Source organism: Buteo buteo, chromosome 23, assembly GCF_964188355.1.
Source record: "Buteo buteo chromosome 23, bButBut1.hap1.1, whole genome shotgun sequence".
Lineage (NCBI taxonomy): Eukaryota > Metazoa > Chordata > Aves > Accipitriformes > Accipitridae > Buteo > Buteo buteo.
This window is the reverse complement of record NC_134193.1, coordinates 10,900,692-10,925,948: the sequence shown is the minus strand read 5'-3', so window position 1 is coordinate 10,925,948 and position 25,257 is coordinate 10,900,692. Positions and strand designations below refer to the sequence as shown.

At 46.9% G+C, this 25,257-nt stretch overlaps 1 protein-coding gene and 1 long non-coding RNA gene across 2 annotated transcripts in view; one reads left to right on the top strand and one right to left on the bottom strand.

Annotated features, from left to right (window-relative positions):
• DPP7 (dipeptidyl peptidase 7) overlaps positions 1–20,344 on the bottom strand; it is a 32,278-nt gene extending 11,934 nt beyond the window's left edge. The window contains exons 1-8 of the mRNA XM_075055255.1: positions 20,186–20,344; positions 19,790–19,903; positions 14,839–14,978; positions 13,936–14,099; positions 11,896–12,031; positions 8,909–8,990; positions 1,204–1,370; positions 57–117 (exon numbers count right to left, since the gene is read on the bottom strand). Of these exons, the coding sequence (XP_074911356.1) occupies positions 57–117; positions 1,204–1,370; positions 8,909–8,990; positions 11,896–12,031; positions 13,936–14,099; positions 14,839–14,978; positions 19,790–19,903; positions 20,186–20,255 (934 nt within the window). The 5' untranslated portion in view covers positions 20,256–20,344. The remainder of the gene's footprint in view (positions 1–56; positions 118–1,203; positions 1,371–8,908; positions 8,991–11,895; positions 12,032–13,935; positions 14,100–14,838; positions 14,979–19,789; positions 19,904–20,185) is intronic.
• Positions 20,345–20,373: 29 nt separating this feature from the next.
• LOC142043740 (uncharacterized) lies at positions 20,374–22,011 on the top strand. The gene is made up of 3 exons (XR_012654104.1): positions 20,374–20,487; positions 21,542–21,600; positions 21,682–22,011. It is a non-coding gene; the product is annotated as an uncharacterized LOC142043740 (long non-coding RNA).
• The last annotated feature ends 3,246 nt before the right edge of the window (positions 22,012–25,257 follow it).

Sequence of the window (25,257 nt, the reverse complement as noted above, 5' to 3'; positions counted from 1 at the left end):
GTGCTTCTAGAAAACAGGGTGTTAAATAAAAGACCAAACTGGTAATATTAACTCACCAACAAGAGCAGCGAGGCCTTCAATTGGGTCTGTGTGGGCAAGGATTTGTTCACAGCTGACCTGGATGAGACACATTACAGGCAAATTGCAGACAGAATAGTTAACAGTCTCTGCTCCATGGAAGGGCTAAGCTGGAAGAGTCATTAAAATTACCACTTACACAGTTTATGGTTCAGCAGCTTTCCAAGGGCCTAATGCAACAGGTTTGGGGTTTGTTTTTCCCTCTCTTCTAGCAACAAAATACATAGAAACAAGGAGACAGGGCTAGGACAAACAGTTTCTTTACCAAGTTAAGCAGCTGTGCAGAGGCCATGGTGATACACAACAGTTCCTTACTCCTACAGTCAGAATATTTAATGCCCTTCTCAAGAAGGGGTGGAATAATTATTTCCATTTTACAGGTTGTTAAATAGATCCTAGAAGGGAACTAGATGCCCAGTGGAGCCACAGACGGCATCTCCTGAGTCCCAGAACAGCATAGCCTGTATGACCTCTCGCACAGTATGCATTTTGCTCCAGGTAGGACTAGAAGCATAAATGCCAGCTGGTGTCTGAGAAGTCTTTGTAACCCCCTGAGAACCAGGCCCCTTTCCCACACTTTGCCATCTCTGATTCTCTTAAAAGTTTTCAGGTTTTCCAGTCCCCATGGCAGCAGACTTTTCTCTGCATTATACTCTGAGGTATGCCATCTTCCTAGGTGATACTTAGAAAGGAGCCTGATTTTTAGATCTCCATCCCTACCCACCAAGAAAAATACATTTATGAAAGCATGTTGAGGTGGGCTACAACAAAGCTACCCTTTAAAAAGCTACAGGTTTTTAGTGTTTAAAAGCTGAAGTCACCAAGCTTGCACAGGCCTTTGTGTCTAAGGTAAAGGCAGAGCAAAGTAGGTAATGGTTCCAGCAAACCCTTCCCAACAAGCCTTATGGCCGTGAATTTCAAACACAGCAGTCATCGTCACAGAGAAGTTTAAAATGTGTAGATTTACTGTCAGCATGAAGGGCTGCAACATCTACCACTACCTCTGCCTGTCACCATCACTGATGGTGTGTGCCTGACAGCATCCCAGACTGTGCAGCCCCCTGCACTCTGGTCACCAAGGTGCACATCAGAAACCGTGACTCTCACCTGTGTCCTGGTACTCACCTCCACTGGATTGGCAGGGAGGCGACCCATGAAATCGGTTTTGTAAGGGTAGTCCATCATGGCCATTATGGTGAAGGCATTTCTAGCAAACCCAAAAAGCTGGTAAACATCCCCCTTGTTAGAGATCTTATTGCATGTGGCCATTTTGCTGCTGATTTCATCGTAGGCTGCAGAAGGAAGGAAAATGAAAGACATAGATGTAGGGTTCAATTATATGGAACTTAGTTACTGGGCCTGAAAGTAGCTCATGGTCACAAGAGCGTTCCAGACGCCTTTAGAAGGCCTTGAACAGAATAAACAAGAAGACAGAAAAAGAAAGATCCCAATTAGAAAAACACAGGTGCGCGTTCCACGATAAAGGGAACTTGGCACAAACAACCTCAATTCGGCAGTTTATCTTGACCAATTAGACTGAGACAAGTTTCACATGCTCTAGTTAATATAGCCAATTATGTCCTATGTTTATGCGCGTGTACAGGGTGAGTATAACTAACTGTATCTTATGTTTATACGCGTGTACAGTGTCAATATAACCAATCACATTTTATGCTTGCGCGCATGGACACCAAATGCTTGCATGCAGCAGCCAATCAAAGCTTCTAAGCAACTTAGAGAATTGTATAAGAATGATCAGCTAGGCTCAATAAACTGGCAACTGTAATCATCATATTGGTGTTCTATCATCCGGACCCCGCATGGAACAACCCTAAACCCTACATTTGGCGACCTCTGACGTGATCCAATGAGGAATAAGAGGCAACGCTACCGAAAAGGCGGGGGAATTGCCGCGGATTCCGGCGGGCTTGAAAAGAAAGCGCTGGGCTGCTCGAGAGAGGCAGGACTGCTCAAGAGAGGCAGGTAAATCATAAGCTTACGTTGGTTAAAAAGGGCGGCATGGGTATCGCAGCATCTGCGAAAGAAAAAGCAGCCGTAAAGACATTTATGAGGTTGTTTGAAGAAACAAAAATAGATATTAAAAAGGATCAGTTAGAGGATTTATTACAGTGGAGCCAAAGAAGAGGATTTTTTAAGGACTCTGAGGCACTCTTTTCGTTGTCTATTTGGGAGAACTTAGGAAGGGAAATATGGGACTCTACAAGAAGGAAATAAAATAGCTGCACGTCTGGCAGCACATTGGAAAAAGTGTCTCAAAATGATGCAGCAAATAACATCAGAAACTGCTGCTCAGGATGCACTAAAACATGCTATAGCGGCAGAAATTCGAACATTAATGCTCCTGGTCCCCTAGCGTATTGTTCGGCAGCAGAGACAGTACGCGGAGCACAGGAGCCCCCCCTACCGTCAACGGCGCCGCCGTTAGAAGAACAGAAAACACCGGTTGCGGCTTTTCCTGTAGGGGAGCTGAATTTTTGGGGGAAGGTAAATAACGCCGATGTTCCCATGGCCCCATTAACACCCGAGGAACAGGCGATGGTAAATCCTTTTCCGAAAAAGACAAGTCAGCCGCTATTACGAGCAGAAGACATTCCCCTGCCCATGGACTCTGGTGACTGGGGGGCCCAACGGGACTTAGAAAATACTGAGGAAGCTCAAAATCAGCTATGTCCTGATTCAAATAATGCAAACGAGGATTTGGCTACTATAGTACAAGAACAAGAGAAAGCTAAAATACATGCTGAAGCTCACGTTGCAGCGCTCGCGGTAGTATTACGACCGATGGTACAACAGGGAAAAGGAGACTATGGCCCATACAAAGACCCCTCAGTGTGTCATTGGTGTGGTCAACTGGGGCATTTGAGACATGCGTGCCCTCAACGCATAGCAATGCAGCCTCGATCTGTGCCAGCACAGACTAATGGCAGCCGGTCAAACTTTCCTGGGGTCTGTGAGAGGTGCGACAAGTTCAGACACAAAGCCAATGACTGTCGATCAAGGTTTAAAAAAGACGGAACGCCGTTAACATTCAGCAACGAGGGAAATGGAATAATGAGCGCCAGGATGAGGGGCGCCAAGACATCAAGTGCCTCTCAAACAGGGGTGACGGCGTGCCCGGCTGTCTTTCAAGACTCAGGGCAGCCACAAAAGGAAGTGCAGGAATTGACCTGGCCGTGGCCGCTGACACAACAATAACTGATGATAAAGTTCATGTGGTTCCATAGAATGCTACCAGGCCTTTGGGTCTTGGACTAAGTGCATTGCTTTTAGGACGCTCTTCTGTTTCTAAACAAGGAATATTTGTCTTGCCTGGAGTTATCGATGCTGATTTCACAGGAACCATTTCAATTATGGTGAAAGTATTTGTTCCTCCTGTAACAATTATGGCTGGAACCCGGATTGCTCAACTGGTACCCTTCAAGGCTAGCGTCCCCTGTGTCGGAGACATCGAACGAAGGGACAGGGGATTCGGATCCACTGACACACCATTCGTGGCCTTCACCGAAATAACTGGATCCTCCAAACCCGTTCATCATTTTAATTTATATGGACCTTTGGGAAAATCTCTGCTCCATAAACGTATGCTCCTCGACACAGGGTCTGATGTGACCATAATTTCAAAGGAAGAATGGTTCGAGGATTGGGAATTACAAAATATCGACCCTGTGGTAACCGGTATTGGAGGCCAGAGTTCCACACAAATCAGTGTGAATTTCATAGCAACTGAAGACTGCGAAGACAAAAGGACAGCACATGTAAGGCCTTATGTTTTAAATACTACTGTATGGCTTTTAGGTCGGGACGCTTTAGCGCAATGGGGAGTTAGATTGACCACGCATTTTTAAAAGCGGCCATTGACAAGCGACCAACCCTGAAATTAAAATGGCTAATGGACAGCCCGTTTGTGTTGATCAATGGCCGCTGTTAACAGAAAGGGTTGCTTTTGGAGCAACTCGTGGCTGAACAGGTGGAAGCAGGGCATTTGGTTCCTTCTACAAGCCCGTGGAACACTCCTGTATTTACCATCTTGAAAAAGTCTGGCAAGTGGCATTTACTGCAGGATTTGCGTGCAGTGAACAAAGTAATACAAGATATGGGATCCTTGCAACCTGGTATTCCAATCCCTACTATGCTCCCCAGAGACTGGCCTTTAATTGTTGTTGACCTTAAAGACTGTTTCTTTACAATTCCTTTGCATCCAGATGACTGTGAGAAATTTGCTTTTACTGTTCCAACAATAAATCAACATGCGCCAGCTAAAAGATATCACTGGGTCGTTTTGCCGCAAGGCATGAAAAATTCACCGACTATATGTCAATGGTTTGTTGACATCGCTCTCGAACCATTTCGCAAAAAATGGAAAGAAGCTCTGATTTATCATTACATGGACGACCTGCTAGTCTGCGCACAACAACTTTCATCTGAACAGGTATTAGCTGACCTTAAGTTATACCTTGGGGTGTTTGGTTTAGTCATAGCCCCAGAAAAAGTTCAGCTAACGGCACCCTGGAAATATCTGGGTTTGCAAGTTGCGGAAGCCTCTGTATGTCCACAAAAGCTGTCGCTACACAAAGACATATGAAATATACATGATGTACAAAAACTTGTCGGAGACCTACAGTGGATTCAGCCTTATTGTGGTATAACAAATACGGACTTACAACCGCTGCTGGATTTATTGCGGGGTAGCAATAGCTTGACTTCTGTAATACAACTAAGTGCATCAGGGCGGCAAGCCTTGACAGCAATTGAGCAAAAAATCACATCATCCATGTCTGGCAGATACGTCCCTGATTTGCCTATAAATTTATATGTATATAACTCAGATAAGGAAGTTGCGGGAATTTTGGGTCAGTGGGATGAGCGGCGGGAACAAAACCCATTGGTAATACTAGAATGGATATTCTTGCCTGCTAGCATGTCAAAAACGGTAGTCACTAGAATTGAAGCTCTGGGAACGTGCATTCAAAAAGCAGGGGCAAAGGCAACACAAATTTCAGGGAAGCAAATGGACAAAATTATTTTGCCTATGTCGGTTGATATTGTGAATAATGCCATGATGAAAAATGACTGTCTTGCAGTAGCTATGATGGGTTTCAAGGGGGAAGTGGATAATCACTACCCCCCTCACCCATTATTTAAAACAATGTTAACAATGGAACCACGCTCTATTTGCAGTGAAAAGCCGCTGGAGGTGATTACCGTTTTTACTGATGCTAGCAGCAGAACAGGTAAAGCGGGATTTGTATATCTTCAGGGTGGATCCTGGAAATCCGAAGTCGTTCCAGTTTTACAGCAATGGCAGGGACCTTGCAAGTTATTCACGTGGGGAAGAGGGTATGCTTGTATTTCCACAGGTAATGAACAGCCCCATTGGATACCGGCGAAATGGGTCAAGCCATGGATTGAGCGACCAGATGTCACAAACCACTCAGAAGATCGAGAACAAGAGGCAGTGGAGACTTCAGCAGGTCCCGAAGCCTTAGATAGACTGCCTAGACAAATCATGACGGAGACTGGCAGTCAATGTGGAAATTAAGAACGCATGTGAAAAACATGGAGTATGATGCTGGCCCTGGATATGTATCTTAGTGCGAGTGGGTGGAAGGGATAGAAAAAAAAAATATTTTTTTTTTGTGTGTGTAATCATTGTAATAGAAATTTAACTAACCAACTAACCTATAACTAATTGTATAGAGAATAAGCAGATTAGAGCTATTGTAGCAAATATATATGATTTAATGTTGATCAGCATCCGGCAAAACATTACTCATAAGAGCCGAGTGTGGAAGATACCCCGATATGCAGTCATTTATGATAAAGACCAAAAAAAAAAAAACCAACCAAACCAAACCCCAACCCCCCCCCAAACAAAACAAAACAAAAACTAAAAAAAAAAAAAAAAGGGGGAATCTCTCTACACAAGAAAAGTTAGCTAAAGCCAAAATTAGAGGTAAGGTCATGGTATTAGTTAAGAATCTAGAAACACAGCAATGGGAAGGTCCATTTTCATTAATAACCTGGGGGCGAGATTATGCTTGTGTTTCCACAGATGCAGGCCCACAATGGACTTCCGTTCGATTTGTACGACCATCATCATCTGGAGCATCATAGATGGTGTGGCAATATGAATACCACCTCAGCCAAAAACTAATGCGTAGGTCATCTTGGCTAACATAACAGGTCAAGATTCTCTGTGCATTGCAACCGCATCACAAAGCCCATGAACCAATAGACAGGATGGCTGTGACTCGTGCGGCACACCTGGCCAGCGAGCGCATGCGTCATAGGTAGCAACTGAGGCGGATTTTGGCACCCGCTGGCCACGTGTGCTGAAACCCATTCCTCTGCAAATGTATAAATACCAGGATTTTCTGAAGAGCATCGGGCTGGTGTACGGCAAGGCCATTGCTGCCTCCATGGGGATGCCCACATAAAGCTGACACCTACTGATTGCTGGGCAGAGTTTGCGGAGCAAGACAGCACAAGAATGTACAGATGGTCCATCCTTGTATGTTGCAATGTGTTTAAAAATTAATTGATAGATCAAGTAAGACTGTGTTAATTGAAACAAAAAAAAAAAAAAGGGGGAGATGTAGGGTTCAATTATATGGAACTTAGTTACTGGCCTGAAAGTAGCTCATGGTTGCAAGAGCGTTCCAGACGCCTTTAGAAGGCCTTGAACAGAATAAACAAGAAGACAGAAAAAGAAAGATCCCAATTAGAAAAACACAGGTGCGCGTTCCACGATAAAGGGAACTTGGCACAAACAACCTCAATTCGGCAGTTTATCTTGACCAATTAGACTGAGACAAGTTTCGCATGCTCTAGTTAATATAGCCAATTATGTCCTATGTTTATGCGCGTGTACAGAGTGAGTATAACTAACTGTATCTTATGTTTATACGCGTGTACAGTGTCGATATAACCAATCACATTTTATGCTTGTGCGCATGGACACCAAATGCTTGCATGCAGCAGCCAATCAAAGCTTCTAAGCAACTTAGAGAATTGTATAAGAATGATCAGCTAGGCTCAATAAACTGGCAACTGTAATCATCATATTGGTGTTCTATCATCCAGACCCCCCATGGAATAACCCTAAACCCTACACATAGGCTTCAACAGAGGAAAATAATACCAGGCTTCAGCATCTTGTTTCACTCAGGAGTAAGGACATGCCGTAACACACAGATGAGGTTTCTAGTGGGAAGGACACATTACATCTAAATTTACACACACGTGGATGTTCAGGCACAGCCTTCCTGTACAGCTTCATGACTCTGTGTGGCCCACAGCCCACACTCTGCCCCTTGCAGAGCCACTGACACCTCCCTGGGGAGCTCAGAGGAATCAGCACACACTGAGATGGAAGCAAGCCCAGCTGGCACAGTGAGAAGAGCATCTTGGTATGAGCCTGTCCTCACTGGTGCCCTGCCTGGCTGCCTCTTCCTCGCCCTCACAGGCTCCCTCCCTGTGGTCTGCTGTGTCCTGCAGGGTCGTCTCCCCAGGCAAGCTCTCACGCAGGAGAGCAGGGTACAGCATACAAGTCCCAGTGGGATTCAACAGCTGGAAAAACTGGCAGGGGGAAAAAAAAAAAAGAGCTCCTTGGGAGCTGGGTACATTTGCAGTAAAAATTGCTAAGTGAGAATAGTGCTCACAAAATCACAAAGGACTCCTGAGATGTGCCTTCAAACTTCAGTGTGAAGCAGAGGGGTCAGCTGAAGTCAGGAAATCTGTCTTTGAAGACATTCCTTCAAGATGCACTCTTATACCTTTGCATTTCTGCTGGGGAAAGGTACTCCCTCCATTTTCATCCTCCACATTTTGGAGTCACAGTTCCTGTCTGTCCTCATCATACTCTACAAGCTGCCCACCGGAGCCCAGCTGTCTTTACTTGGAAACCCAAGGCCTGGAACCTGCCTCTTGATCCTCACTTGAGAGCCTAAGTCTTAAATATGACCACCTTATCCACCCCACTGCAGAAAGTGTGGCCCCATGCAGACCTCGAGGACCTTGGCTATTTAATGGTAATTTTTTTCTTGCTGTGACCCAAAGCTAAATGGGATTTTGGACCCCCAACTCCGCTGGGCAATTCCAGGACTGGCCCCTGCACTGAGGCAGTGACAGCAGCTGTCAGAGGCACACAGCCCCCAATGTGCAGCACCACAGACCAAGCCAAACCTTGAGACAGACCAACAACCCACCACAGCTGTTCCAACACCAGCAGGGCTCCCAGGAAATGCTGCATTGGCCCACGATATCTGGTCTGGCTTACTTGGGAGACATTGCAGAGATCTTCACCAGTCTCTGTCCTTGGCTTCACCTAACTGTCCAAGGCTAGAGACAGTGATGGCTGCTTCAAGACCTAGATTGCCTTCCAAATATTTCTCAGATATGTCCAGTGAGCTGAGCCACACAGTTGTCATACCCACCTGAACAGTTGTCAATGGTGTGGATGTTCAGGACAAGTATCTGGTGAAACATGAGTCTTTACCAGCATAAAATGCAGGTGTTTTGCACCTGCAGGGTTTTTTGCACAGGCGCAGAAAAGACAGTTTCATTAACACTGTGTAAGCCCCCACATAGATGTTTTCATTGTGGTGTTGGTTACTAATTTTAATGCTAACTGAAACAGTTCATTAAATTGTGCAAGCAGAAAGAGGGGCCCAGGTGGGCATTTGTGTTGATTTAGCTGAACCAATTGAAGACCTAGTTGAAGTAAAACTGAATCAACTTTTTTTCCACATGGCTGGGACTGCCTGCTGGCTGCCCTTGGGAAGCCGTTTGCAGGGCTACCTCTTCTTACCTCCACTCAGGCACAGATCCTTAATCTGCTGGAAGGCTTTGCGGACAGCTATGACGCAGCCTGGGCTGGACTTCTGAAAATCCTGAAGGGACAGAAAAGACATGGGATTACAGTTGCACAGAGGAGATATGTGTGGAGGCTGCACTGGGAAGAACTGCCATAAGTACCAGGAGATGACAGGGGTTACTGGCCCACTGGTCAGAACCACATCTGTGGCTCCAGGAGCAGTGACACCAGTGCTTCTGCCTTGTCTTCCAGACAATCAGCATGTCCCAGCAGAAGCCAACAGTCTGCACATCAGACCAAGCAGCAACTGTTTCACCAGGTCTTGCTGGAATGAGCTGTTAGACAAAACGCTTTGAACTTAGTGAAGCCATTAGACTGAATGTGAAGCAGTGAAAGGAGACACATGCCTTGGCCAGGACATGGGAAGAGGGTGCCAGGCTGCTAGGCCCAAAAGTGTTGTTTTTTTTTTTTTTTTTAACCACACAGTACAAGTCCTTCTAACTGCAATTTGTCTATGAGAAAGAGCCATGAAGTCAGTTATGCATGGAGGGTAAAGCACTGGTTTGGGAACCAAGACCTGCTTTTCTTCTTAAGCCTGCCAGTTGCCTGCCAGGTGACCAAGAAGGTCATGTCCTTTTTCTCGGGAAAAACATTACTGGTCCTGAAAAAGCACTTTAAGGTATGTTTGAAGAGCTGTAGCTAGTTATGGTGGTGGAAGAAGTTGTTTCTGTCACTAAAGGGGTTTCTGTCAACCCAAACTGTTTCTCTTCTGTCAGCTTGTAAGGCAGATAGAAATCTGCTGGCAACCAGTGCTTTGTAATAACAGGAATTATTAGGGCTCTTTTAAGGTCCCTTTACCCTGCTAGAGCCATGGTTAAGTAACACAAATCACTAGCTAAGCATTTTTCTTACAAAGACCGAGCCTCAACTAAAAATAGATTTGGGACATTGCTTATATTCCTAACTCTGCCTTTGTCTGATAGTTAGGCTTACAGAAATCACTATGGAGTTTTCTACAGTTTACCTGGGCACTTTAGGGATTCTAAATCTCCTTCTGGATGTGCTTATTGATCTTCATCTACTAATGGCTCTAACTGAAAGGTGGGGATGGATCGGCCTGGGACAGAGGAGCAGGTCTGCTCTGGCTGCCGTGATGGCTGAGCTCCCCACTAGGCAATGCTGGACTGCTGCAGCACACTGCCTGGCACACTAAGGAACCACCACCCATTCCAGTTCTCCTCTCCAGACCGTTATGGACATGGGAACAGTTCAGCTGAGCCATCACAGAAGCAGAGGCAGGAGGCGTTACAGCCATTTCAAGGAAAGCTGTTCCCCCTCCAGGCTGCGAACTTTACTCTTTTGAATCACACCTAATTCAGATGCCTAAACTGACCTAAGCTGGTGGCCTGAACAGCCCCTGCAGCAGTAATCTTTTGGGAAGCATGCATATGCCTGTATTTGTAGTATTCACACATGGGCTTTCTGCACGGCTGCCCGCAGGGCAGTTGGCATATATAACCTAGCCTTATGTAAATGCCTTATGCAAAATCAACTTTCTGCCCTTTGCTCACATCCCCTGTGAGCTGGAGGCTTATGAAGTGAGCTGAAAAAGCTCAGTAAAAGTCACAGAGAAAGCTGCTTTGAGACAACGCACTCTGACTCACGGGAAGAGAGAGCTCCCACAATGATTCATGAAAGGTTTGTGCCTTCATTAGTATTAACAGCTCTCGGGGGTGTTCTCTCACCAAGAAGAGCAATTGAATTCAGATTTCAGATGCGCAGAGTGCTTTTATGCAAACACACTGAAGGTGGAAGGTATTACTTTGAAAACAACACAAAGTGCTTGCTTAGGATCTCAGCCCAGAGGTTAGCTTACCGCTACAGAGAGAATATATTTTAAAATGAATTGCAAAGTTTTTTCACATGAAAAGGTCAAAGCCCTAATTTCAGGGGCGTGTAATGACTCACAGCATATGCACAGCTGGAAGCAAGTCAAAGCTATCAGCTGAACAGGGCTTCTAAGAAGGAATTAGCTTCAACCAGGCAAGAATTCCCACTGCAGTGCCTAAGTAGTATTATGTTTTTTGTTTTAAAATGTATAATGTATGAAAAGACAAGATGTCTTTTATTATTTTATACACTTAGAGTTTCAAATGCTATTGTGTTTATTTTCATATGACAGTCTCTTCTTTACACTTACTAGTAATGCTATCCGTCCTGTAAGCCTCTGCATTGAAATAAGGTTTTCATATATGTAAATAAGAGGAAAAAGACCACAAGTTTCATACTCGGTAGTTAATGCAAAGCCAACTGTGTCACCCAGATATAGAAATTCATGTTGAAAAAGAGGCAAAACAGACACCGTCACAAGATTTCAGTACTAGCACATAGTACATCTCTTTCCTTATAAACTAAATGTAAGTCAGTTCTAAGCAATACCACCTTCCTATGGGCCCTATGTCCTCCAAATGAGAAAGCCACATTTAAATTTAGGTTTTAAGTGAACCCAGGACACCTGCATATTTTTAGTTAGTGAAATGAAGATTTCCAAGCTCTTCACTGAAATACAACCATCTTGGGACAAAGGAGCTGCTGTGAGTCACTGATATCAATGCAAAATACATTTTGGGAGAGCATTTGAAGAATAGGTTATCCAAAGGAGCTTCAGCCAGGCACAAAGGAAAACTTTCAGGCTGTAATATGGTCAAGTCACTAGAAATGGGAAAGGGAATCCTTAGTGGTACTAAAGGTGCTGGAACCAAGTAGTGCTGCTCATTAGAGCAGCACCTTTGGGACCTGAGCTGCCAGAGCTAAGGCAGTGCTCAGCCATCACATCTGCAGCTGCTGCTTTTCCTTGTGGGTTCCCATTTAATTGCATTCCCTGCCCAGCATTGATGCTGTGAAGACAGACATGGAAAAGGAAAAAAATCCAGCCTTCTTAAAGGAAGAAAATAATGCTGCTTAAAAGAGATGCTACTTACTGCTGTTACATCTCTGAAGAACTGGGTGGGGTCTCCAAGCCCAGCCACAGACAACAGAGGAGCACTGGCAGCTAATGCTCCAGCCACAATGTTTGGGTATTTCATCCTCATGTAAGCGCTCAGCATTCCTCCATAGCTGCCATAGGAGAGACAAAAGTTATTTCCTTTAACAGACAGCTTGTAACATCGTAACTCAAAAGTTCAGGCCAGCATTCACAGGCTCACCTAAACCAAGGCATGATGAAGCTTATGGATATGTAGCAGATGCCATCCTCATGTAAAAAGATCCAGTTACAGTCAATGAGCAGCACATAATGTGTTCTTATTGGCCTTTTCCCAAACATTCACACCAACTCTGGTGGGAACACAGCAGCCCAGTTTGCTTCTGCCACCAAATGTAAATCCTGCCTTAATGTTTAACTCTGCACCATCCTGAGTGTGTCCTGACAGCTTCAGTGCAGAACCAATGAGGCTCAAGTGAAGCTGTTACTGTTCAATGGGGGAAGGAGACACATTTTGCATACAGGATTATAAAGACTAGCTAGGCTCTTAGTGACTAGCTAGGCTCTTACCAAAGGGTGTCCCTGAATACTACACAATTTGCAGCCCTCTCTAGTGCTGGGAAGTGGAGAGTATTCTCCCCAGGCATCCCAAATAACAGGTGCATAGATGATCAGCACAGATATAGGGGAGACATTAACAAATACCACAATAAAACTCAAAGCCACCTTGGTAGCTTCAGTGCCAGGGCCACAATCTGCAGATCTATCAAGGGTTGCTAGATAAACCCAAGGTGACAAAAGTTATTCATATGCCAGTGTTTGTAGAGTTACTCTGAGGTCACTCCTGGGGGTGGCAAATGACATCCCCAAAATGCAGGTAAAACCTGGTCTAACTCCAAGCTTACAGGTATTCAAGTCTCCCTCCCCACCACCTCAAGTGGTTGGAGTAAATATCATTCCCGCATCACCCACATGTAAAGCAATATGCATTTCTCTAACCCTGGTCTTGGAAACAGGCATTAGCTGAAACCTGCCATGGGTAATTTCAAGTTAAAGTTTGGCAAAGTTATAAGCAACAGAAGAGGGATTTTTTTCCTCCCATGGGAAATGCTGTGCTGCTCCAACACTGCCATATTTCAGTATTCTTCATGCAGGTTTACTGCTGTTCAGGGCTGCTGCAGACTGAAGTCTGATTTACACACACAGAGCTGTAGTCTAACATGCAGCCCACCTAGCGGGTTTTGCTGAATCCCTCTCCCACCTCCCCAGCCCAGGACAGCTCCTGGCCCTTTTTACACTAGCTACTGTCCTGATAGTCACAGTACAAACACCCCCGAGATCAACAGTCCAGTCACCACCACAGTGAGCTGGAAGCTTAATGATAACTGTCAGGTCAAATGCTTTTTAGCTCACTGCAACTGAATTAGAAGCCCTGTACTTGGTGGAAGCCTTTTAAAGGGAATCATCCCTCTACTACAAGTGTGGGGACCCATTCCAGAGACAAGGACATTGCATCAACACAGCTGCAACAGAGCAAGCACTTTGGGGAAAGACTTCTAGAAAGCAAGGAGCAACCAAGCAGCAGGTTGCAGAGCAGAATTATAAAGGAGCCTACAATGAAAATGGCTGGATGTTATTAAAGAGGCTGTGTTTAATAAAAAGCTGGGTGGCCCCTGGAAAGACTATTTTGCCAATTATTAGTTTTCTGTATTTCCAATGTAAAATGTTCTGATCTTTCAGGAGGAATTGCCCAGTTTCTGCAATTCTGGCTGACTCATACATTGAAGATGCCTAGAAACATCCAGTCAGTGGTGCTTCTCCAAAGAAATCACAAATCAAGACTAATTCTTGATGGGAGAGCTGACTGGGACCTGGTGATGAGCTCTTGGGAGCTTGGGCACAGGCACATCTGCTCTCTATTGGATAGCTTAAAGCTCTGCCTTTAGAACTTGATTGAGAGCCAGAGAGCTCTATGAGAACTGCACGACTGTGGCTGGGAAAGGATGCAGAGAAGGGGAGGAGCATACACAACCTTTACCTGCCTCCAAAAGCAATGACAGGGCAGTCTGCAGCACCGTACTGCTGCTTAAGCTCACTAATTAGCACTGCATAGTCAGCAAGGGCCTGTTCCACGGTAAGCAGACCAGTCTTCTTCAGTTGTGTTGACTCAAGCCCAAATGGAAGAGACTTCCCATAGTACCTCTGAAAGGAAAGAGATATGCTGAGGAAATGATGGAGTCAAGGTCTGGGTCTTCTCTGTTCTCACTATAGGACTGGTATAAGTGTGCACAAATGGGAAGCAGTAATAAGAGCATGTGGTGTCCTCTAACTTGTTCTTAACCGTGGAAGTGCCTTGTCTCCTGCATCTGATAAACAGAGACCTTCAGGGTGTATCCTGTAGAGGATGGACAGTCCATGACAAGCTAATTCAGTGGATGCCAAGTGGGCCCTCCCTCCTGAAAAATCCCCAACTAGAAAAGGGAACAGGGTAATCTCTTCATGAATCAGTTGTGGAATAGTAGATTTAATAGAGTGGTGTGCCTAGGGAAAGGTTGGCTTGGGACTTCTCAGGCTAGATATTAAATACTATCCAAAGAAAATAACTCTTTAATCCAGTGTGGAGTTCAAGGCCCATGGAAACTACTTACAAAAGCACTGGTCTAAAGCAAATACACCATGGCATAGATTTTACTGAAACAGTCTGTATCCTGGATTGCTGGTAGGCATAGTAAAAAAAATTCAGAAGCCATGGTTAAATAAAGAAGAGCTTCTACCACAAGGATAAAGCTTACAGCAGGTATACCTCAGCTTCATGGCAAGAGATGTTATTATTTTTTTGGACCTGCAGAAAGCTGAATTCAGTAATACTGAAGAGAACAAGACTCTAGAGTACACATAATGACTTAAAATACTCACTATGCATAATGACTAAAATACTCACATGCTCAGCAAAAATCACAAGTGCTTGCTGTTCCTCTGCTAATTCAAATATGAAGTCAGAGTTCTGACCAAAAGTCCAGATGTCACCTTCATTGCCAGTATAGAAGAAGATGGGTCCATATCCTTTCTTCCAGAACTTTGCTAAGTGAGGCAATTGACAGAAGCAAATAATAATAATAAAAAAACCCACCAAAACCCACATGAGCATGAAATGATTCTACTTTTGGTGAGTTTGGACAGGAGCTTAACAAGGAAAAACTGTAAACAGGCTGATCCCTGAGACCTGAGCTGGGGCATAAAGGTGTTAGAAAGGCCAGGCTACACAAATCTCTCATTTGAGCAGGGGTAAATAAGAGCTTTCAAGAGATCAGCATGTGGCCTGGAACTTACACTTCTGCCTGAAAATTCCTAAAATCTCAGTTCTGCAAGGCATTTGGAAACAGTTGCCCCCCAAAAGAGCAATTTCCCATTTATATACCCTTTTCAGCCCAATTCATCCCCAAATACTTGCACAGGTCACTTTTCCCACAAAATGGACATTAAGGAATTGCCCGCATCTTTCTGCTGCTCCTGTGGTGAGATGTAACGTAGAACCAAGCTGTAAATCACATATCATAGAATGGTTTGGGTTGGAAGAGACCTTCAAAGATCATCCAGTTCAACCCCCCTTCCATAGGCAGAGACATCTTCCACTAGATCAGGTTGCTCAAAGCCCCATCCAGCCTAACTTTGAACACTTCCAGGGTTGGAGCATCCACAACTTCTCTGGGCAACCTGTTCCAGTGTCTCGCCATCCTCATAGTAATAAATTTCTTCCTTATATCCAATCCAAATCCACCCACATTCAGTTTAAAAAAGTTGCCCCCTGTCCTGTCACTACAGGACCTGGTAAAAAGTCTCTCTCCATCTTTCTTACAAGGCCCCTTGTATTGAGTTTCTGTGGTGGGGTTTTGGTAGCAGGGGAGGGGCTGCAGGGGTGGCTCCTGTGAGAAGCTGCTAGAAGTTTCTCCGGCTCCAAGTTGCCAAGGCCGACCCCATCAGTGATGGTGGTAGTGCCTCTGGGAGAACATATTTAAGAGAGGGAACCTACAGCAGGGGAGGAGATTGGAATGTGAGAGAAACCCCTCTGCAGATACCAAGGCCAGTGAAGAAGGAGGGGAAGGAGGTGCACCAGAGGAGGTTGATGCCCCTGCAGCCCCTGGTGAGACGGCAGGCTGTCCCCCCCCAGCCCAGGGAGGTGACTGGGGGAACAGATGCCCACCTGCAGCCCGGGGAGGAGCCCACACCGGAGCAGGGGGATGCCCCCGAAGATGGCTGGGACTCCATGGGAAAGCCCACACTGGAGCAGTCTGTGCCTGAAGGACTGCAGCCCGTGGAAAGGACCCACGCTGGAGCAGTTCATGGAGAACTGTCTCCCGTGGGAGGGACCCCAATGCTGGAGCAGGGGAAGAGTGAGGAGTCCTGCCCCTGAGGAGGGAAAAGTGACAGAGACAAGGTGGGATGAACTGCCCCCAACCCCCATTCCCCATGCCCCTGTGCCGCTGGGGGGTAGGAGGTAGAGGAAATCGAGAGTGGAGTTGAGCTGGGAAGGAGGGAGGGGTGGAGGGAAGGGGTTTTGAGATTTGGTTTTATTTCTCATTATCCTGTTTTGATTTGATTGGTAGTAAATTAAATTGATTTTGTTTTTTTGCCCAAGTTGAGCCTGTTTTTTGCCTGCGAGCATAAGTGGTGAGTGATCACTTCCTGTCCTTGTCTCGACCCACAAAGTTTTCTTTATATTTTCTGCTCCCCATGCCACCATGGGGGGAGGAGCGAGCAAGCAGCCTTGTGGTGCTTTGTTGCCAGCTGGTCTTGAACCACAACAGTGTTGAAATCAACACTTAACTGATGTCTGAGGTCTGTTGTTGAAGAAAGCTATTTATTATCCCTCTTAATTCCTGTGCAATTTAAGACTAAGCTAAAATCAAATGTTTGTTAAAGTCAGCAAGCATTAAAGCAACTGTTTGTTAGATAAGCAAGTATTAACATGGGTCAGCTTGTCCTGCCAGTCTCAATTTGCCTTCAGTTATAAACAGATTAGAGGATGAAGCACATCACCTTCATATATGATCATATATATATATATATACACATCATATGATATATATGTGTGTGTGTGTGTGTGTGTTATATATATAACATATATCAGCATATCAGCAGCAGCATATCCTGGGCTGCATCAAAAGCGTAACCAGCAGGTCGAGGGAGGTGATTCTGCCCCTCTGCTCCACTCTGGTGAAACCCCACCTGCAGTGCTGTGTCCAGCTCTGGGGTCCCCTGCACAAGAAAGATATGGACCTGTTGGAGCGCATCTAGAGGAGGCCATGAAAATGGTCATAGGGGTGGAACACCTCTCCTGTAAGGAAAGGCTGAGAGAGTTAGGATTGTTCAGCCTGGAGAAGAGAAGGCTCTGGGGAGACCTTGTTGCAGCCCTTCAGTACTTAAAGGGGTGTTGTGGTTCAAGCCAGCCAGCAACAAAGCACCATGAAGCTGCTCGCTCACTACTCCCTCCCCACCCATCCCTTCCCCCCATGGGATGGGGAGGAGAAAACATGAAAAAAAATCATGGGTTGAGACAAGGACAAGGAGGGATCACTCACCACTTATGGTCACAGGCAAAAAACAGACTCAACTTGGGCAAAAAACCAAAATCAATTTAATTTACTACCAATCAAATCAAAACAGGATAATGAGAAATAAAACCAAATCTCAAAACCCCTTCCCCCCACCCCTCCCTCCTTCCCAGCTCAACTCCACTCTCGATTTCCTCCACCTCCTCCCCCGCAGCAGCACAGGGGCACGGGGAATGGGGGTTTCCATGGGCTGCAGTCCTTCAGGCACAGACTGCTCCAGTGTGGGCTTTCCCATGGAGTCCTGGCCATCTTCGGGGGCATCCCCCTCCTCCGGTGTGGGCTCCTCCACAGGCTGCAAGGGCGTCCCCTCCTCCAGTGCACCTCCTCCCCCTCTGACCTTGGTGTCACATAGGTATTCCTCTCACATTCCAATCTCCTCCTCCACTGCAGGTTTCCCCTGTTGACTATGTTGTCCCAGAGGCGCTACCCCACCATCACTGAAGGGCTCAGCCTGGGCCAGAGGTGGGTCTGACTTGGAGCCGGCGAAGCTTCTAGCAGCTTCTCACAGGAGCCACCCCTGCGGCCCCTTCTCTGCTACCAAAACCCCCACCACACAAACCCAAACAAACCCATTGCCACATCACCTAAAGGGACCCTCCAACAGCAGTTGTCCTACTGACACTGCTGCAGCATGTCACACGATGTCATTTCCATTAACAGAGAGGCCTGAATTGAATTCTTTGCATTCTCAACACAGACTTGCCAAAGCAGGATTTGGCTTGGAAATGGGTTTGAAACCTTTCATTAGCGAAACTGCTGCTCTTTGTTAACAAAGAGGCTGATTCTCTTTCTGTGTTGCATTTGCTTTTGGTATCAGGTAGGAAAATGAAGTGCTATCTTCACTCTAGCTTTTCTTCTGATAGGCTTCGTGGCTCCTGGAGTAAACAACCATGCACAGGAGCCAAAACCAAACCAGACAGGTTGCTTAAAAACTTATCTATTTTTAGATTGAAATCCTGGGGAACTGCCAGCTAACCTCAAGACAGTCAGATGCCTCGTTGTGAAATAATACTCTCCTTCAAGTTCTCACTGATAATCTAAAAAGACTCGTATTGCACAAGTAGCAGTAGAGGGGAAAGGAAGTACTCACGGGAATTTTTAGTAAGAAACTATTTGTAAACCAGCAGAACTGCAATGTTAGTGTTTTGTTTCTCACAAATATTATTCAGCTCTGCCTAGGACACACAGATAAAACAGAACACTATAAAAAGAAAACAAATAAAAGTTAATGCTTTAAACCAGATGATCCCAAAGCTCTGTTCAAAAAGGGCCACTTAATTAGTGAAATTTCAGCCTTGAGTGTGCTATCAAAATTCACTGGTGTTCCCATTTCTTTGGGCGGAACTGATCCACAAATTCATGCTTGGTGAAACATATATGACTGGGTGCAGCTGCTGAACAAGCTGCAGACTAACAGGTGATGTGAAGAAGGTGAGATGCTGCATACAAGGCCCCAGACGCAGGCAGTCTGTGAGACAGAAGCAGGTAGGTGCCAGGCTGGGCAGCACTGGGCTGGTGCTATTCACAGCTCCGCCTTTGTTGTCTCCCTGCAAATCTCTTCCTGATTCCTCCAAGCAGGCAGGATTGAAAAACATGTGACACTGGTTATTGAAACTGCTGTCTTTTTAGTCACAGACACTGTTCAGAAAAGCCTCCTCTCTCTTACTGTCTGTTAACAAAAGATAATACGTTATTTGGCTAGAAAGGAAGACACTGCTGGCTCCTTGCTGGATGCCCTCATTGTTCAGCACGGCTTAAGCTATCTAAAATTGCAGGGTTTTAATGCAAAACACCGACCCAAGAGGAGTTATCTTCACTCATAAGAACGATGGGTACAGAGTGCAATGTTTAGGTCACTATCAGTTTTTCCTGCTGCATCCAGAGCACTGAGTTGCACTTGTAAGAGATGCTGTGGCCAACTGAAAGCACACATGCACAGAGCCAGCCCTGGTGCAAGCCTAACGCAGCTGCTGCTTCTAGTCTGCTCTTGCTCAGGAGAGGCCAATCCCCACACCTGCTCCCTGTACCCGGTGGCCAGAATGATAAATTGAAAGGAATGAGAGGAGAATACAGACCATGCCAGGGGCTAGCTCATGAAGGGCTGGCACTCAGCTCAAACTGACTCCTGGCTGCTCTGAGCACTGAACGGAAGAGGCCCTCTGTCCCGGTGCAGGAGCGGTTAAAGCTTAAGCAGACAGAAATTCAGCCCTAAGCCATAGCAAGGCCGGGCCATGCCGGGGCTGGGAGCAGCTCGGCTGCAGCACACCCGCCGGGACCCACCTGAGACCAGGTACCGCTGCGGGAAGGTCTCATTGCCGCAGGTCTCGAAGCTGAAGTGATCCCGCACCTGCTGGAAGAGCCGCTCCTCTAGGCCGGGCCCTGCTGCCCCGGCAGCTGGAGGAGGGGACCGTCAGCGCAGGGGAAACCGGCAACCGGCGCCGCCAGCCGGTCCGGCCCAGCCCAACGCTGGTAACCGGGGCCCAGGCGAGCCCGGGGCACCCGTCCAGCGCTCCCCGGGCCGGCTGGGCGCTGCCGCCCAGGGAGGTTGGTTCGAGGTCCCGTCCGGGGCCCAGGGAGGCCGGCGGGGGGGGTCCCACCCGGGGATGGGCCAGGGCAGTTCGGAGCTCCGGCCCGGGGAGCAGGGAGGCAGACAGGGCTCCGGCCCGGGGCACCCACCGGGAGCGGCGCCGGCCAGCGGCGGCGGGATGAGGAGCAGGAGCGGCAGCAGCGTTTCCATGGCAACCATCCAGCTCGCGCCTCCGCTCCGCGCACACCGCACGATCCTCCCGCGTGGGAACCGCAGGCTGCTGCTCACATGATCCCAGAGCTTTCGGCATCACATGGCGGCCTGCCGCCCCCCTCACGTGACCACGTGAGCGCCATGCCTACCGAGGCTCCGCCATGTTGCCTAAGGGGGCGTTCCCTCGCCGCTACTCTCCCCCCGCGCTCCGGGCGTGCAGCTGGAGGGGCCGAGGCAGGTCGGGCCAGGCGTCACCTCCTGGGCCCCGTGGAGGGTGTAGGGGGTCGGGGCAGGAGCCTCAGCGCGGGTCCAGGGATGCTGAGGCAGGGCAGGGTGGTGTGGGGCCTGTGGTGATGTGGTGGGATGGTGTGGCTGGCAGGGCTCTTCGTGCCCCCTATGCTCCCCGTGGTGCTGCTGGCTGTTGCAGGCAGCAGGTGTGCTGTCTGTGCTGACTGGCCTTCACGGCTGTGGTCTCGGTGCTGGGAACCCACTTTATGGCATGGGGGTGAGGAGGGTGGAAGCCAGGGAGGCTCAGTGCTGGCGCTAGGCCGCTGTGCCCTCCCCACAGGTCTGGGGGAAGCTGCTGGGTGGAGGACGGGGTGTCTCCACCCTGGCCTTGCTGCTGGCTTCTGCCTTTCAAACCTCTGCAGCATTTACCTCCTGGTGCTGAATTGGTGCTGCCACCCTTTGCAAAGACAAGTGGTGCACCTCAGGTCCCCTCCATGATGTGTTTGCATGAGAAGGAAGAGCTGGGGTGGAGTGAAAGCCCAGCCCAGCCAGCATGCAGGGGCCGTGGCAGCTCAGCTCGGTACTCAGTGGAGGTGAGGGAAGTGGGAATGTAGCACAGAAGGAAATTAGGGTGAGGATCCGTGGTGGGGTTTGTTGGCTCATGTCCACCTCTCTGGTGAGGAGTGGTGGGTGAGGGAGCAGCAGGTGAGAGGAGGTCTGGAGGATGCCCATCACTCTAGGCAGGAGGATGTAAGTGTGTGACAAGAGTGGAGCATGTCCTCGTGGTGTTGATACACTGTTGGCCCTGTGGTTGAGCATACTGGCAAGAGAGGGAGCTTATGCTGCTCTGAGAGCAAGTCAGGAGCAGCATGAGATTGTTTAATGAGAGATTTCTGTAGGTTTTTTGTTCCAAAGGGAGGGCCCAGCAGATACTGATGCAGGATGTTTTTCTGAGTACAGTGGCGTTGCTGTTTCTTTGCCCGATTGTTTGCTGATCAGTGGTGGATGGGGGGGTTCTGTATGTTGCAAAATGTGTGAGAAATTGCCTTTGGACGGCCTTGCAGTTTTTGGGCCATCCTGGACGAGCCCCCACTGAAGAAGATAAGGACTTTAGCCCTTTCAGGTAACTTAGTTTAGAAGTATCCATGTGCATTACGTCAAAATGTAAGCATAGATAACAGAAGCACTAACAAGCATTCTTTAGGATAAGATGTATCAAACATGCAGAAGATCACACTGTGCAGAATCATCCGAGAAGGGTCAAGTAGCGGACAAGTGAGGAAGACTCCTGAAGACCACCAGAGGACTCCTGAAGACCACCAGAGACCTTCAATGTGCCTGTGTAAAGGACATTTGCATATGCTAATAGTTTCCCAGAAAACTAATGAATATGTATAACATTTCTCAGAAATCTAGTGAATATGTATATAGAACACGTACTTAACCTGCACAATTAGGCCTGACGGTGTGCACAATAGGTGGAGCGATCCCCCATGCACCCAGCGCTGCAATAAAGAATGCCTGCTTTCTAAAACTCCAAAATTGAGTCTTAGAGAGTTTCTTCGGCTTTTTTGGTATCAATGCCCCAAATGGCACATGGCCCTGAAGGGAAATGGAAATGGAGAAAGTTGCATTGCAAACTGGGCAGGGCTGAACATGATGGTATGGCTGTAAGTGAACTCAGCAGTACCTATGATCTAGCTTGATCTTGTTATGCCAAGTGCTGTATAAACATGCAAAAAAAGGCCAGGTTTTATCCCAAAGGGTCTGTACGTTGTCAGCTTATTCAAAATGTTGCAGACACTTTACAAGATGTCTGTGAATGACATAGAAGTTTATATTTTATAAAGGAAGAGTTTTAGCTTATTAAAGACCAAAGGAGCTGTTACAGGAAGATTTCAAGGATGTGGTCATGGGTGGGAAGCTGCAGAAGCAGCATTTTCACGTCTACTGTTACCATCTGCAACCACACAGTGGCAACCACAGCATGGGAGATCGGTCTGCTTCAGGCGGTGTCCTGGTTTAAGGCCAACGGGCAACAAAGCACCACGAGGCAGCTCGCTCACCCCCACACTCCCAGTGGAATGGGTAGGAGAAAATACAAAAGAAAACATTGTGGAGACAAGGACAGGGAGGGATCACTCACCACTTACGGTCACAGGCAAAAACCAGGCTCAACTTGGGGAAGAAACAAAATCAATTTAATTGACTACCAATCAAATGAAAACAAGGATAATAAGAAGTAAAACTGAACCTTAGAACACCTTCCCCCCACCCCTCCTTCCTGGCTCAACTCTACTCCCTATTTCCCCATGTCCTCCCTCCAGTGGTGCAGAGGGATGGGGAATGGGAGTTGGGGTCAGTTCATCCCACCTTGTCTCTGCCACCTTCCTCCTCAGGGGCAGGACTCCTCCTCTTCCCCTGCTCCAGTGTTGGGGTCCCTCCCACAGCAGACAGTTCTCCATTAATTGCTCCAATGTGAGTCCTTTCCGCAGGCTACAGTCCTTCAGGCACAGACTGCTCCAGTGGGGGCTTTCCCATGGAGTCAGGGCCATCATGGAGGGCACCCACCTGCTCTGGTGTGGGGTACTCCATGTGCTGCAGGGGCATCTTCTCCTCCTCCCACCATCGCTGATTGGGTTGGCCGGGGCCAGAGGCAGGTCTGACTTGGAGCCAGGGAAGCTTCTAGCAGCTTCTCACAGGAGCCAGCCCTGCAGCCCCTTCCCCGCCACCAAAAACCCTGCCACACAAGTCCAAAGTGGGGTCACAAGATAACAAAACCAGCTGGAAGTAAGATCTAGCCTGTCTTGGGGTGATGAAAGAACAGCACTAGGCTTGGAGGATGTGTGAGGTGCTCTGGCCAGGGCTTCTCTAGGGCTGATTTTGTACTCAGGTTCCTACCAGAGGAGGTACAGAGATCCTGCCTCCTTCTTGTCTGAAACTTGCATGAGATTTATCCCTGATAGACTGGTCGCTTGATTGAAAAATGTTTTTTAGTGCATTAGGACTTAAACAGTATTATGCTTTCTTTATGAATTTAATAGAATGAAAATATTAGGGGACTTCTGAGCAGTATTTCTATTATGTTATTTTTAAATTAATTTCCTGCACTCCCACATTTGTGCTTTCAGTAAAGTGTCATTATAATTAAGACTTTGAAATCCCTGATTTTTGGGGCGCTGTTGTTTTTAAGACTGTTTTGGCTTGATGCTCCTGAGAAGGTTTATTTCTGCAAAGGATGAGGCTTAAGCAACTTTCTTCCCACCTCCCCAGAGAGGAGAAGGCTGTGACATAGGAGGCTTTTCAGCTTCATAAACCACTGGATGGTCTTCAGATGTGTTAGTTTAAAATATGAACTGATACGAAGAAAAATAAAGACATTAGCAGGAAATTGTTTGCTTTTGCAGTGGAGAGGAAAGGCTGGAACTGGTCCTTGAAGCGGGTCCTATGTTGGCTCAGGGTGAAGGCTGTGCTGCATGCAGCAGGATTAAGATCTTATTTTTAGACTACTTCTTATTTAAATTCTGTCCCAAAGAGCTTTGCAGAGTTAGGGTACAAGTAGTGGCTGTGAGGTGTGTAATCCAGGGCTTCAAGAGAAGAAGAAAGGATTTGTACTCATTGCCAAGTTTTATGAAGAGGTTAGGGAAATCTATGAGGTGACATGGGCAAAGACATTCCTCCTGGGTTGAGGAAAAGGTTTTTCACCAAAGCCTTTTGTGTAAACCAATCCTAATAAAATAATGCCTTTAAAAAGGCTCTTAATATCTTCAGAAATGAAAATACTTGCTGGTGGATGGGACAAAGAGCCAAAGGTTCTCCAAGATCTGAAAAGACAAAGAAATAGTCTGGGTTTGTCCCTCCCCTGTCAATAATATTAAACTCATCCAAAGATACTAAACTGAGAAGGCAAGTCCCTCTCTGGTGGTACTTTCAGGGTGTCAGCCCTGGGCAGCTCCAGGACAAGCTCCTTCCAATCTCCCTTGGTCAGATCCTTGGCCTCAGTGGGATAAAAGAGCAGGGGGTGCTTGGAGTGACCTCTGGACCCAAACAGTTCAGTCCTGTAGTTCAAGACAGCTGTATTTGTATTTTGTCTATTAATTTAAAATTACATATATCCTCCTTCCATCTGCCCCAGGTTAACTGTTTCTAAGTTCCTGTTCTGTGAAAGTGGAGAGATCGGACACTTGTCCTGTCTGAACTGAGCAGCATGTCTTGCTCTAATAACCTGTGGCAACTGCGCTACATTTCCATGGGTTGGTTTCTGTTGCCTGTGTCATCTAAAGAACTGCTGGTGTAAAGGTCCCTTGGTCCTAGCTGGCAGGATGGAAATAGAACATTCAAACGTATTGAAAATAGGAAGCAGGGTTAAGCATATAGTCAATTATAATCAGCCTTGCAAGTAGTGATTGTGTAACTTCAGTTTCCCTCTTTGGAGGAAGTAAGATCTAGGCATCTTTGTTTACAAAAATTCCCAGAGTGCCTTTGAGATCAAGCAATACCTATTGACATGCGGAAAACAGACTCCACAATCAGTGAGATTGTAAAGTAGGTATGTTCATTCAGCGCTGGGCAGCACGGGGGTAGTCCCACCAAAGTCGTTCGCACGGTCGGGCCTAATTGTGCAGGTTAAGTACATGTTCTACATACATATTCATTAGATTTTGGAGAAATGTTATACATATTCATTAGTTTTTCCGGGAAACTATTAGCATATGCAAATGTCTTTTACACAGGCACATTGAAGGTCTCTGGTGGTCTTCAGGAGTCCTCTGGTGGTCTT